The sequence below is a fragment of the Callithrix jacchus genome, chromosome 5 (assembly GCF_049354715.1).
Source record: "Callithrix jacchus isolate 240 chromosome 5, calJac240_pri, whole genome shotgun sequence".
Taxonomy (NCBI): domain Eukaryota; kingdom Metazoa; phylum Chordata; class Mammalia; order Primates; family Cebidae; genus Callithrix; species Callithrix jacchus.
In genome coordinates, this window is record NC_133506.1 from 111164552 (window position 1) to 111180299 (window position 15748).

A 15748-nucleotide genomic window follows, 5' to 3' on the forward strand; every position below is an offset into this window, starting at 1 on the left:
ACTGGAAACCATCATTCTCAGCAAACTGATAGAAGAACTTCAAGACTTTTTGTTCTTTAGTAAAATAAAGTACAAGTAACAAAGAAAAAAGAAAAGGAAAAGAGGGGAAATGAAAAAAAAGAGAAAAATAATAGAAAAGTAAGGAGATTGGTTATTTTGGCCTCTGGATATCTTGTTTTCAAAACAATTTCAAAGAGGTTTTAACATTTTTTTGAGCAATAGTAGGAAGACGTTAGCACAGGTATAGCCTCCAAAAGTGATTGCTTTTAAGATCTATGCTATTTTGTATTATATAATTTGTATCAGGAAGCTCTGGGATATTATAAAGAATCACTGCTTTATAATTTTACCTCATATTCACACATATACACACCTACACTCACACGAGCACACATTTACACAATACATATACTTACTTGTTTCACATTATAGAGCTCCTCTGTCAATTGTTTCCTTTGCTTATCTGATTGCAATAATTTTTCCTATATTGAAAAACCATCAAATTAACAACTTGTTATGAAAGTATCAACAAGTATGACTTTTCAGTCCCTTTTTTCAAAGCTTATATTCCCCAAATATTAAATTGGTACAATCTGAGAATGTTGCTCCTAGCCATTTTTCAGGCTTTACATGGGGCATTTAAAAGTAATTATTTACAGTACATTGTGATATAAATATACTTTTTTATTACCTTAATTTTGCAAAATGTCAAAAGATAAGCTTAAACAGAAACCAGTTAAGAATACAAGGCCGGGCATGGTGGCTCATGTCTTTAATCCCAGCACTTTGGGAAGCAGAGGCGGGAGGATCACCTGAGGTAGGGAATTTGAGACCAGCCTGACTAAAATGGAGAACCCTCATCTCTACTAAAAATACAAAATTAGCTGGATATGGTGGCAAATGCCTGTAATCCCAGTTACTTGGGAGGCTGAGACATGAGAATCCCTTGAACCTGGGAGGCGGAGATTGCAGTGAACCGAGATTACGCCATTGCACTCCAGCCTGGGCAACAAGAGTGAAACTCTGTCTCAAAAAAAAGAATACAAGTGTGTAAATATTAACTGAATTTTGGTTAAGCTATCATTGCCAAAGAGATACCAAATTGAAGAGCATAATTATTACAAATTAGAATTAAAGGTCTTTGACCATACTAAAGAGGGCATATGATGAGGCTGGCTCACCTCTCAGTTTTGTAATTTAATTTTAGCTTATTCTTGGAATAAAATTAAATTATAAATGAAATTTAAATTATGAAACCAAGGTAATTTTATTAAGTTATCTTATACATGAAAAGGAAGATATGACTCATGTAACCAAAATATAAATAATAGTTATGAAGATTAATATGATGCATATAAAAATATCCTTGGATTTGAAATTAAGTCAAGCATTGTAATGTCCAATTTTGTTAAGTATATCTTAAATAAATCCACATTTTGTTGGTCAAAATAGAAATACTAAGAGTGATTTAAGAGGCATTAAATATAAACCTGAACAGAGGAACTGCTAGAACATTAAACTGAGTGGTAAAGATTCATAGCAATATTGCAATGTTTACAAGAGGCAATATCCTTTCTGGTATATTTCAGTTTATTCTTGTCTAAGAGGTGAAATGAAGGTATATGAAGATGAATATAATATAGCAATTTAATGAATATGCCACAGACCAGGAGCCAAGAGACGGCTGACTCCTGTGATTTAATGTCCTGGCAAGTCACCTTCACTCTTTGTGCCCTAGTTTTTTTGTATCTGTTAATGGAAAATATATCCATTTTCCATTCACCTTTGCAAAGCAGTAGCAATGTGAATGTTGCAGAAAGGCTTCCTTAAATAAAGCCCACAGCACTTTTAAAAATCATTCTTGCAAAATAAAAAGATATAAAATTATCTTAGTTTCACTTTTTTTGTACTTCATATCAGACATGAAAAATAAGACATGTTACAGGATAATAAAAAGTGATGAGACACCGTTTACATACTTTATGAATGTCATTTAACAACCTCTGCTTTTTTTGTGACTATATAATACAAGCAGAAAAACTGAAAATAAAAACATTACCTTGAACAAAAATATTTATTGCTTTTATACTACACTTTATATAGCTTCTTTAATTGGTCAGCCTATACATAGGTTTGGAGGTAAAGGTATTATAAAATGTAAAATCTGTTTTATCTGGAATTTTTGTACTATATTCTAACTAACTGAGCTAGATGGTTGCTGGCTTATCTGGGAGTTTAGGTTTTGTCATAGTAGGGTATATTCAGTTACATTTCATGAACTTCAAATGTGAATCCTGATTTATTGAATGACTCCTCAGGGAAGTCTTGTTTAAATGTTAAATTAATATGGCATATATACACTCAAATTAACACTCTAATTATTACTATTGATATTTAAAATAAAACTGAAATATGTCACTAAATTTAACAATGATAAACTATAAGGAAATGAAAAAGATCTGAGAGCATCTGAACATTCTGATAAACCACAAGTCTAATGGTTTAGGTAGAAATAAGATAATACATAAAAAAGTTATCTTCTTAAAATAACCAACATTGGGAAAGTTTCCTAAAAGAATATAAAGAAACCATTGTCAATGTATTTTTAAAACTAAATGTATAGTTTCCATCTAAGCACTTAATTGTTGCACTAAAAAATGTGGAAAGATAGTGGTTTCAAAGGTAAAAAAAGAAATATATGGAATACTCTTATAGTAGTGAAATGCTCATATATTTTAGGAAGGAATGCGAATTGGTGAAACCTTTTGAAAGGGAATTTGGTAACATATACAAAATTTTAAGTGTCTATATATACTAATAAAGCAGTTCCATTTTCAGACATTTATTCCATGTATATACTTGTACAAATGCCCAAACATACATCTACAAAGCTGTTGAAGATAAAATTATTTTTAAAAACTACAAATAGTCTAATGTTCATCAGTAGGTAACTGGCTAAATGACCATTTGATGTATAGGAGAGTTATCCGGAAGAATTTGATAGATCTGTGCATACTAACCTGAAAAGCTGCCGGAGATAGAATTCTTATAAAGAGAGAGAGAGAAAAAAGAAGGCACATTGTAAAAAAAAAAGTGTGGCTGGATGAGGTGATTTATGTAGAAGTGAAAATACACACATACTGAAAAAAAATGTTTTAAGACTTTATTATTTTTTGGAGCAATTTTGGGTTGAGAAGAAAGTACAGAAATTTCTCAAATACTCCCTGCCCCCAGATATACATATATTTACTTATTTATTTTTGTTTTTATTTTTTAAATAGTAGAGATGGGGTCCTGCTATGTTGCCCAGGCTGATGTTAAACTCCGGAGCTCAAGTAATCTTCTTGCCTCAGCGTCCCAAAGTGCTGAGATTACACATGTGAGCCACCATGCCTTGTCTATTTTAAAAAATTAATTTTCCATGTAGGAAAAAAGCTATGAAAAGATAAATAATATTATTTGCAATAATGGCTTCCTTTAGAGGTTGGAATTGTAAAAACGAAGGTAGCAAAAAATTTTTCTTTCTTTCTGGTGTAAAGATTTTCTATTTAATAAATATTATATAATTATCAATATAATATACTTTATTTAATAAAATAATTTTAAAAATACATTCCTATGGTGAATTCGTGGTAAATCAAGTAGATATGTCGCTTTTCCTGAAGATCTGGAAAATATAGCTTTCTGTAAAAATTAGGATATAATTTAAATGTAATATTCTTCTAAAAACAGAATGAAACCATTTAAAGAGAATCAAGGCCAGACAAGGTGGCTTACACCCATAATCCTAGCACTTTGAGAGGCTGAGGCAGGAGGGTCATTTGAGCCCAGGTATTTGAGACCAACCTGAAAACATACTAAGACTCCATCCCTACAAAAAAAAAAAAAAAAAAAAAATTAGCTGGGCAAGCTATTTGGGAGGTTGAGGTGGGAGCTTGAACCCAGGAGGTTGAAGCTACAGTGAGATGTGATTGCAGCACTGCACTCCAGACTGGATGACAGAGTGAGACCCTGTCTCAAAATCAAAAAACAAAAACAAGAATAAGAAAATGAACCAAACAAAAAAAGATAAGTAAAATGTTATAATATATTTGGGATATATATTTTTTTTCTTCTCTTAAATAATATTGTCTTAATTCCAAATTACATTAGCAAAACATGATGTCCCTTAAGAATGGGCCTGCATGTGAAAAAAAAAAAGTATTTCCCAAAGAACTCAGAGGATCCAAAATTGTCATGACTTGCTTTATCGGTTCTTCATCTAATTCTGCTGTGGCCACCAATGAGAGAGAATAAAAAAGCTAAGAAGGAACCTTAACAGAAGACATGAGCAGAAACCATTGTTCACACTAAATGTCATACAGATATTGTGAAATACAAACATGTAGACCAAAAACTAATTTCTCTCAAGGACAACTGAATAAAGAATCTGATTCTTACTATTTGACATTAATATTTTTCCATTAAAAATAAAATTAAGCCCCAATATTTCAGAATCCAGTATAGAATATTTTTCTTTTCCTTTTTTTCTGAAGGAAACATAAGGAAACTAAATTAGAGGTTACCTTAAGTGTATTCACTTCTTTCAAGGCATCATCCCTTTCATGCTTGAGCCTTTCCATTTCATCTGCTTCTAAAGAATCACAAGGAAGAAGCTGTCAACATTAAAATATAAGAGAAAAGTTGTGCATTAGATGCTAATTATGAGAGCTAATCCTAACTAGTCTTAGGCTTTGCATTCTAATAACAAAATTCAGTTTCTTACTCTGGAGTCATTTGATTAGATAAAAGAGAATATTAAAGTAACCTGGGGCAATTTAATTCATTTAGGCTTAAACTTACATTGTTGTTATTCAAAAATTTTGATTTTGTTGTTGCCTTTATCATTATTTCAACAGTATAATTTTCCTGAGAATTCCAAATTCCAAGACTGTGTTTATTGTCAAAAAGACTTCAGGAATTACCAACAAAAACTATTCTCTCACATTCATTCTAATAGCATAGTATCTAAGGCTACCAAAATGCTGTACATTATAAATCAGATGGTTTACATGAGCCTAGTAAAGTATATTTATCAATTATGTATCTGGTTATAACTTAATGAAATGTAACGCAACAGATACATGGCTCAAAAAGATTCCTGCACAGAAATTGTAGATTGAAGATAATATAATTATGAACAAGTGAATAACAAGAAAAATGCAGAGGTGACCATTTCTCTTACATCTAGCATGATCTCTTTGACAGTCAATTACAATGTAAAAAACAATGACAGTCTAATCAGAGATAAAATCCAAGTTTAACTATAGCCATCTCCAATGTGGAAGCTATAACAACTATAGAAAATATAATTTAAAGGATTAAGTGGAGAAATCAGTTGTTATTTAAGCACGGGCTTAGAACAGAGCCCTTTAGATAGGTGAGGCGAATGTGGAGTAGAAAAAAAAAATTAATTAATAATATCAATGACTTATTGGAAACTTATGTGCAGATGCATTGCTAAGGACTCTATATTTTCAGTATGAATCACCTTGTCTCCATTTTACAGATGAAGAAACAAGCTCAGAAAGGTTAATAACTTGCCTAAGGTTTCACAGCTAACAAATGGTCAATCCAAGAGTCCCACAAATCATAGTCTCTGATTTTTTCCTAATGATTCAACAAAAAACATGGTGGAATGGATATAATAAACTCATATTTGCTTTCCAAACTCTAGAATAACAGAAGTAGGAGTTATTCTTCACATTTGTGGAGAACTTATTTCTCTGAACATCACTGGTTCTTTTTGCTCTGTCACATTAGCTTTTGGGTATCTATGGACTTTGCCCATGATTTATATGATCTACATTCTTCATGTCTCTGCTACTCTGTTCTCTCAGAAGTACTCAACACACATACTCATAAGAATTCATTCCTGTATTGTTAGATTAATTTGGGACACATTTTAAAATGTAATAATATTTCCCAAGTGTGCACCAGAGGATATTAACGGGCTTTGTGTATGAGCAAAATTGAGTAGTGGTGATGGTGATAGTAGTATACGATTTTTAAAAAATTAACCTTATTTCCTGCATGGCTTCCAACAGCCTTAATATGCTAGTGAGTATTTGAATCTCCAAAAAAAAAAGTAAAAGAACTTGTCATGTTTCCTCAGTAATTTCACCATACTCTAAACCCCCAACCTCATCACCCTGCTGCCTTCATTTATTTATTTTTGTACTAGCTCATGGAACTAAAGTATACAAAGTACAATCTGGGAAACTCAATGTTGCTACTCAACATTCATATGGGCCTATTCTATCTTCTCATCCTAAGAAGTGAAATAAGGAGGACTTAAAAGTTTAAATAAGGCCGATGTAGTGACACAGGTCTATAATCCCAGTACTTTGGGAGGCCAAGGCTTGAGGATTGCTTGAGACCAGGAGGTTGAGATCAGCCTTGGCAACATAGTAAGACTTTGTCTCTAGAAAAAATAAAATTAGCCAGGCATGGCAGTGCATTCCTGTAGTTCCAGCTATTTGGGAAACTGAGGTGGGTGGGAGGTCAAGCCTGCAGTGAGCTGAGATTGCATCGCTGCAGTCAGCCAAGTATGCATTACTATATTCCAGCCTGGTGACAGGGTGAGACCATGTCTAAATAAAAAAAAAGAAAAAAAAGAAAAGAAAGTTTAAATAAAATTTTAGATACCAACTTAAAGTAATTTATTAAGAGAAATTATGGATTGGGATTTTAGGGATGTGATAATAAACTTTGGAGCTTAAGATCATGGAGATAAATCATGCATAAAAGATCCATGGTACTATTTTGAGAGGCAAAGCCTAGACTATCAGAACAAACCATGACTTAAAAAAAAAAAGTTTTATAAACACATTGCTATTTTGGACTATGCAGCAAAAACTTGTAGCCAGAGAATTGGCCATGATGTTCCCTGTGAATTCTTTGAAAAGCCCTTTTGTACGCTATGACTTTTTTATATAGTTCTATTCAAATCTACTTCATCTAAGAAAGCAGCAAATTAATTGTTGTTATTTCACAGTAACAATTCCAGACAGATCTCTGTTTCCAAAATCTACTGGTAACTACTGCAATTTACATTCCTTAACCTTCTATACCTGTTTCCTGTCTGGTTCTCGCAATATTATTTGTGATCTTTGGATCCCCTGAACTTTGCAACAGCAAGTAAGAAATATCGTAAATCATTTCTACTTGGCTTTCTAGAATCTTCTTTTGGAGATGTCAAGAAATACATACTATAGGTCACTGGACTGTGCTGATTAGATCTGACCTAATCAGACCTCTCCCTTCAAGATGCTGCTCCATCATATTTTAAGTTACTTGACTTGTATCAATTCTGGATAGCTATTATTCCACTGGCTACATTCCCTAATCTCAACTCATCTTAAACAGAAGCAGTTGCAAAACAGTAACTTCAGTGTCAGTCTAATTTTATTGATAAGGCCTTCTATTAGAGACCTATTCAATTACCCCCTTTCCTTATAAAATTGTGTGACTTTACCATCCTGTTCACCTCTATTCACCTAAAAATTTCTGGGTATCTTCTCCTTCCATTTCCCTGCTCATTCCTTTCACTTCTTATAATCTGGCTTATACCTCTTTCCTCTCATTCCTATATTTCTAAAATGATTACTTGCAATTTCACTAATAAAACTGCTACGTGGCCGGGCGCAGTGGCTCACGCCTGTAATCCCAGCACTTTGGGAGGCCGAGGCGGGTGGATCACAAGGTCAAGAGATCGAGACCATCCTGGTCAACATGGTGACACCCCGTCTCTACTTAAAATACAAAAAATTAGCTGGGCACAGTGGCGCGTGCCTGTAATCCCAGCTACTCGGGAGGCTGAGGCAAGAGAATTGCCTGAGCCCAGGTGGCGGAGGTTGCAGTGAGCCGAGATCACGCCATTGCACTCCAGCCTGGGTAACAAGAGCGAAACTCCGTTTCGAAAAAAAAAAAAACAAAAAAAACTGCTACTGACAAAGAAGATGTCCCCCTCCCCCATCTTCGTTGTTATATATAACATTGTTGAAGGCTTTTTTTTCCTTGAAATTTTATCTTCTTTAGATTGTGATATCCTAATATCTTACCTACCCTTCTGGACATTTAGGCTATTTCCAATGAGTTGGTTTCATCTCTACTCCTTAGAAGCAGAAAGGGGGGTTGAGAAGTTCCCCAAAGTCTTCTGTCTCTTTCCTCTTTTTCTCTACAAGTTCCAAATGATAACATTCACTATTATGCCTCAACTATCACTCTCAGAATATTCCCAAATTCCTTCCTTCTGTCCAGTTCCTAATTTCCAGTGGCCTTTGCTTATTTGTACTTGCCGGCTTTTTAAAAAACTTTTTTATCTTTTTATTTCTTTTCTTTTTCTTTTTCTTTTTTTTAAATGAGGTGGGTTTTCACCAGGATGGCCAGGCTGACCTCGAACTCGTGACCCAGGTGACCTGCCCACCTCGGCCTCCCAAAATGCTAGGATTGCTGGCATGAGTCACAGCGCCCAGCCCAGTCTCTCTGATTTCTTTTTTTTTTCTTTAGCAAGGAAAGAAGAAAAGAAAGAGAAAAAAAGGAGTGAAGGAGAGGAAGAAAGACAAAGAAAAAACGGGAGAGAGAACGGGAATATTGCTTTATTCTAAAAATGGGTATTAATAATGGCCGATCAATATTTTGTGTATTTAAAGTGGAGAATGTATATATTGTGTATTTAAAATGGAGAGCTCTATATATATTTATTAAGTTTACTTGTTTGGGATCTGAGTTCAAGTCCTGGTTGTCCTCATCAATTTTCTGTCTCATTGAGTCTAAATCTCTTCATGGGTCTTATGTATCTGGGTGTTAGGATCGTTAGCTCTTATTTTTGCATTGATCCTTTTACCACTATATCTTTGTTGCTTTGTAATCTATTTTATCAGATGCGAGAATTGCAACTCCTGCTTTTTATTTATTTATTTATTTATTTTTGCTCTCCATTTGTTTGGTAAGTCTTTCTCCATCCCTTTGAGTCTTTGTGTATCTTTGGTTGTGAAATGAGTCTGGATGCAGCATACCGTTAGGATTTGGCTGTATCTTTTGATTGGGGGATTTAGTTGACTTAAATTTAGGGTTATTGCCATTTGATGTTAACTGGCTATTTTATCCATTCGTGGATATAAATTCTTCTTTATGTTGATGCTCTTTACTTTTTGGTATATTTTTAGAAAGGCTAATACTGGTTGTTCCTTTCTATGTATAATGCTTCTTTCAGAAGCTCTTGCAAAGCAGGCCTGGTGGTAATAAAATCTCTGAGTACTTGCTTGTTCATAAAATATTTTATTTTTCCTTCAATTGTGAAGCTTAGTTTGGCAGGATATGAAATTCTGGGCTGAAAGTTCTTTTCTTTAAGGATGTTGAATATTGGCCCCTACTCTCTTCTGGCTTGTAGGATTTCTGCTGAGAGATCTGCTTTAAGTCTAATAGGCTTCCCTTTGTGGGTAACCTGATCTTTCTCTCTGGCTGCCCTTAGTATTTTCTCCTTCATTTCAACCCTGGTGAATCTGACGATTATGTGCCTTGGGGTTGCTCTTCTTGAGGAATATCTTTGTGGTGTTCTCTGTATTACCAGGGGTTGAACATTGTCCTGCTTTGCTAGATTGGGAAGGTTTTCCTGAATAATATCCTGAAAAGTATTTTCCAGCTTGGATTCATTCTCTCCATCACATTCAGGTACACCTATCAAATGTATATTAGGTCTTTTCACATAGTCCCATATTTCTTGGAGACTTTGCTCATTTCTTTTTATCCTTATTTCTCTATTCTTGTCTTCTCATTTTATTTTATTAAGTTGGTCTTCGACCTCTGATATCCTTTCTTCTGCTTGATCAATTTGGCTATTCAAACTTGTGCATATTTCACTAAGTTCTCATGTTGTGTTTTTCAACTCCGTTAGTTCATTTATATTTCTCTGTATATTGTCTATTCTTGTTAGCATTTCGTCATATCTTTTTTCAAAGTTCTTAGTTTCTTTACATTGGGTTAGAACAAGTTCTTTTAACTCCCAGAAGTTTCTTATCATTCACTTTCTGAAGCCTACTTCTGTTAATGGAACACAGTCCTTCTCCATCAGGGCTTGTTCCATTGCTGATGAGGAACTGTAATCCCCTGTAGAGGAAGAAGGGTTCTGAATTTGGGTATTCTCAGCCTTTTTAGGCTGGTTTCTTCCCTTTGTTATAAATTTATCCATCTATCATCTTTACAATTACCGCCTTTCTAATTAGGTTTCTGAGTGGACGCCCAGTTTATTGATTCCCAGCGCTGGAATCTGAGCAACCCACTGCGCCAGCCAAAACAGCAGTGATAAGATTGATGGTGCTCTTCTGCCTGGGAATCTCCAGTCTGGCTTTCTTCCTGAGTCCGTAATAAGCGGCTCTGCCTCCCCGGAGCTCCAAACATTGGTCAGAAGGGGAACCAGTCCTGTTTGCTCTGCACGAAGAGCTGCCGCGCTGAGGCGCCAGCAAAACCGCTGCGCTGGCCACAAGAGTTGCACTGGCGACCCGTGGGGCTCCTCCACTGGGAATCTTCTGGTCCGTGAGTGACAAAAATTCGTCTGGAAGTGTGGTGTCCTCTCGTTCTCTGCGCTTTCACTGGGAGCTACAATCCCGAGCTGTTAGCGATCAGCTATCTTGGATCCTCTCCCTCTCTGATTTCTTTGTAACAATAAACGTCCAGTTTATTGATTCCCAGTGCTGGAATCTGAGCAACCCTTGCTGGCTTCTTAAACTAACTCTCTAAAATGCAATCTGTCATTGTCTCTACCTAGAAAAGGGCTTTCTTCTTATTTCCCTATTTCTATTAATGCTACCTGTTATATTCTTAGGCATCCTAGTCAAAACTTTGGAGTTAACTATCACTTTCTTTTCTGTTCTCCCCTTCTTCACTATACTTTAGTTCTTCATCATCCTATATTTGGATTATTTATATAATCCTCTATCTAGACTACCTACCACCACTTTCATTCCCTTCCTATGTAACCAACACATAAGACTCCTCTTTCTAAAATATCACTTTTGTCATTTAACTGTTTTCCTTAATGGCTCCTCACTGAATACTAAGTACAAACTTCTAAATTTAATATTTACCCTTTAAGGCATATCTTCTGTCACCTGAATGAACCCAATTATCTTTTTTAAAGTAGACTACTCTGGGTGTGTATTACATTCTCATTTTTTTGTTTATGCTAATACTTTTATCACTCCCTACTTATCTCTTGAGCACATAAAATTCTATATATCCCTCAAAATTTACTCAAATGTCAACTCTGTTATGAAGCATCTCTGAAAGTTCTAAGCTTTATTACTCTTACAGCCTTGCCACACAATGCAGCTTTTCTTACTATAATTATTTGGGCACACAAATTTTCATTAAAATATGTAGGCCAAGTTTTATTTATCTTAATAACATGTGCACATAACAAAACATGTACACTGCAGTTGTTCAATATATATTTGGTGTTTTTGTTAGGGAAGTGGCTATAAAGTATACATGGTGAGAAATATGATATATATTGTGATACAGCATAAGTGAAACATTAAGCAGTCTTATCATAGACAAATCACTTTGATATTTTCCATTATGTTCTATTTTACTTGTTTAAAATGGTAGTAGCAGTCCACTAAATTGACTTAACAAGAGCTCAAACTGTGAAAATTCTATTTTAGGGAATTCAGTGTTCTCTCTATAATTGTAAGATAATCCATTCATGATACAGTACTTGATTAGTCTGGTAAAATTATATTGTGATGGACTATATTCTGCTATATCTAAGTTTAGAGTCCTGCTACCTGTGGGCTCCAGCCTTGCCCTTTCTGAATATAACCTTGTGCCAGCAGCAGGTGTAGCACTGTGTGAATTTTCTAATGTAGCAATGATAATTAGACTCACAGTAAGATAATTATATTTTTGGTTCTAAATGTCATATTCTTCCAAACTCAAAAGTTGTCGAACAAAGTAGGACTGACTTATACTGACTCAGCATTCCTACTTAAAAGATAGCATCTCAAGAAATATTATGAGTCAGACAAAATAACAATCAGAAGTAGCAAGTTACAAAAGAGTACGTATTCTATAATTCTATATATTAGGAAATTCAATAAAAGACAAAAATAATCTATGTTGTTTTAAGTCAAAATGCTGGTTCTGACATAAGGGTGAGAGTGCTGGCTGCCTGGGAAGGTGACAGGAGGGAGCCTTTTGAGTAGTGATTCCATGGTAGATATATAATAAAAATTCATCAAATTGTATACTTTAGATTTTTGTACCTAATTTTGCATATATTAGATTTCAGTAATATTTTAAAAAAGAAATTAAAAAAGAGAAGCCATCTTTATTAGCCAAAACAAACAAACAAACAAAAATATGACTAAAAGATATGCTTCCCTAACAGAATGACCCAGCCCTGTTGTGAAACTGAGATGGATGAAGGGGTCATCATAGTGGAATTTCCCACCCTCATAGATAGTCAGCATCCACAACTATAAATTGATTGACATATTTCAGATGGGGGATTAAACTGCTTTTGAAATCAAAAAAGTAGGGAATTACACTACAGAACAATCAGTTATTTATTATTTGTTTTTGGTGAGCCACATGAAAATCATTGTGATTTTTATGTTTTTTCAAACTGTTACATCACCCGTTAGTGAATCGTGAAACCAAAGTTTTAATGAGATACAAGTGAATATTAAATAAGAATGCAATATACACGGAAAAGGTAACTAATGTTTTGACAGACTTTTGTTTCAGTTACATATGTGAGTATGGTGAAAATATGTGTTTTTATTGTGGACTCAAGTGAAAAAAATACAATAAAAAATTTTAAAAATTAATATAATTCCATTGCACAACACTTTGACCTGAAGCCATGAGCTGGAAATTACTGACATGTAGGACATCTTGCACAATTGCCATTAGCACTTTGCTTTTGCTATTAAAGTATCACAGGTTGAACACATTCTTTTTTTTATCCCAAAGACTTCAAAACTATAAACACATTCTTACCTGCCCTAAAATTACATTAGTAAGGAGGAAATAAATTGCTAATTTGGAGCATGACAATCCATTTGCAGCTGCTAAAAAAGAATTTGCATGCTTATACAAAATACTCTAAATTGTCCACTCCATTGGCATGTTGTAAACCACCCAACCATTTTTGCCTTCCTCATCAAAAATGAGCATGGCGGCTCTGAGAACTGTTGGGCAGTAAAAAACAATGCTCCCTACCATCAACATTAGGTAGATAAATACGTAACACCCGAATCAGCAGAATGAAAACTATGCTCCTTGAATACAGCTTTAGTTCTCTTTGAATAAATGCTACCAAATTAGTTCTGATGTCAGTGCTTCATTCTAGGAGAACTGGGTACTCTCTTGAGGGTTAGGGAACAACTAGATCTTTGGGTGATTGCAATGGGCCACATGCTTACCAGTAAAAGAGATTGCTTACAAAAGAGAACAAAGTGACTTGAAACATTAAAAATACTGACACATATCATTTTTTAAATGGTCAGTCAGAATTTTTGGTCAATAAATTAATCATATGCTTATATACTCTGTTTCTGGAATTTGCAATTATGTAATTAATAATAAATAATATGCAAACTTCTTGTCAATAAAGCATATCACTTGAAAACAGTAGACCTCTAAATATAATCATGAAATAGAAGTGCAATTTTTGTTTTTAAACTTCAACTAAAAGAAAAAATTAGGGCCGGGTGCGGTGGCTCAAGCCTGTAATCCCAGCACTTTGGGAGGCCGAGGCGGGCGGATCACGAGGTCAAGAAATTGAGACCATCCTGGTCAACATGGTGAAACCCCATCTCTACTAAAAATATAAAAAAAATTAGCCGGGCACGGTGGTGCGTGCCTGTAATCCCAGCTACTCAGGAGGCTGAGGCAGGAGAATTGCCTGAACCCAGGAGGCGGAGGTTGCGCAGAGCCGAGATGGTGCCATTGCACTCCAGCCTGGGTAACAAGAGCGAAACTCTGTCTCAAAAAAAAAAAAATTATTAAAAATATGTAATGTAATACATCTATTCTCCTGCATGAATTTAGGGTTTCTAGCAGCATTCAAAGAACCTGACTGATCATATTATTTATTTAAAAGTATATCTGAAAACAGAAACAAAAATAAAAAAATACATGAGTTAATGAGACTATCAGCAATTCAGAAAGGGTAGCATTAGAACAAAAATGTTGATTACTTTCTGGAAAATGAAAAGCAAATGGATATAACGGTTGCAAACTATAAGGTAAATATATAAAAATTAATTTTATATGAAACAAATACATTTAAAATAAAACAATGTTTTATAAGATATAATTAATTAATGGCAACAGAAAGTATAATGTAACTAGATTAAACTATAATTTTAAAAATATATAAAATATATTTACATCAAAGAAGCTGTAAATACATGAGAAGCCATAACATGTTCACAGAAACTTAAATATATACAGATGTTGATTCTTCCCAAAATAACCTACAAATTCAATAAAGCAAGATTTTTGGTGCAACTCATATGGACAAGATAAGAGTGAAGATTAGCCAAAGCAATACTTTAAAAGAATGGCTAGAGGTCGGGGGTGGGGGGGGCAGTTTGGAGTGATGACAAAGGACATAAAATTTCCATAAGACAGCAGAATAAAGTTCAAGAGATATATTGTACAACACGGTGAGTATATGACTATAGTTAATAACGATGTATTGCATTTTGAAAATTGCTAAGAGTAGATTTTAAGTGTTTTCACTATAAAAATAAGATAGATTATTTGAGGTAATGCATGTATTAATTAGCTCAGTTGAGCCATTCCACAATGTATACATATTCTAAATCAAATTGTACATAATAAGTATATAAAATTTTTTGTCAATTAAAAGTAAATAAATAAGATAGGAGAACATATCTCATCCGATATCAAGACTTATGAAGCCGAGAAACCACCAGAATAAAGAGTCCAGAAATTCTCAGTTAAATATGGTAATTTCATAAGGGATAGAACTGGCATTAAAAAAATCCTTCCATCCCATTAAAATATAAATTTATATTATAATATTATATTAATAAAAATAATTGTTCAAAAGTTATATCATTATTTCTAATTTTATTGATTAATTATGTCCCAATAGTATGATTATAATTCAATACAGAAGAAAATTTTAATTTGTAAAGCCTTATAAACATAGGAAAATAAAACAAATACATTTTCATTCATTTAAAGTTTTTTTTTGCAGCAAAATGATAGGGTGATCATTTCCCAGGACAGCGATTATATATTATCAGGATAAGATTCCAGGTGTATATGGAATAGAAATAAGAGCTAACAGAGAAAAAGAAAAGATCAAGTTTTGAGAATAAAAGAATAATGCATAAATTTTCTTTTAAATGGATGGTTATGCATATAATGCTGTAGTATTTAGATTCTACTGATAACATTTAAAAGAATTACATAATAACAGATTTCTTTAAAATAGAAGTATATTCATATATCCAATGATTTTAATCACTGGAAAACAAACAAAAAAAATCAATTAAAAGTTGGTATAACCATAAGACTAAGTTGAATTTAAGTCAAGAAACATTCTAATCGCAGATATAGAAACACATCTGTGTATCTAGATAGAAATTTAGTATATAATAAATTTTGCATTTAAATCAATGGCATAAATGAAGATGGGCATATAAATAAATGATGGTGGAATAAA

At 33.8% G+C, this 15748-nt stretch overlaps 1 protein-coding gene across 5 annotated transcripts in view; it reads right to left on the reverse strand.

The window, feature by feature from the left end:
• Positions 1–15748, reverse strand: part of STXBP4 (syntaxin binding protein 4) — a 259468-nt gene that overhangs the window by 181423 nt on the left and 62297 nt on the right. For 4 of the 5 annotated variants that reach the window (XM_035301150.3, XM_008997349.5, XM_008997350.5 and 1 more), the window contains exons 11-12: positions 4566–4655; positions 417–482 (exon numbers count right to left, since the gene is read on the reverse strand). In XM_035301150.3, the coding sequence (XP_035157041.3) occupies positions 417–482; positions 4566–4655 (156 nt within the window). Of the gene's footprint in view, positions 1–416; positions 483–3020; positions 3046–4565; positions 4656–15748 lie in introns of all 5 variants that reach the window. The other variant, XR_013535859.1, reaches the window with a different exon arrangement.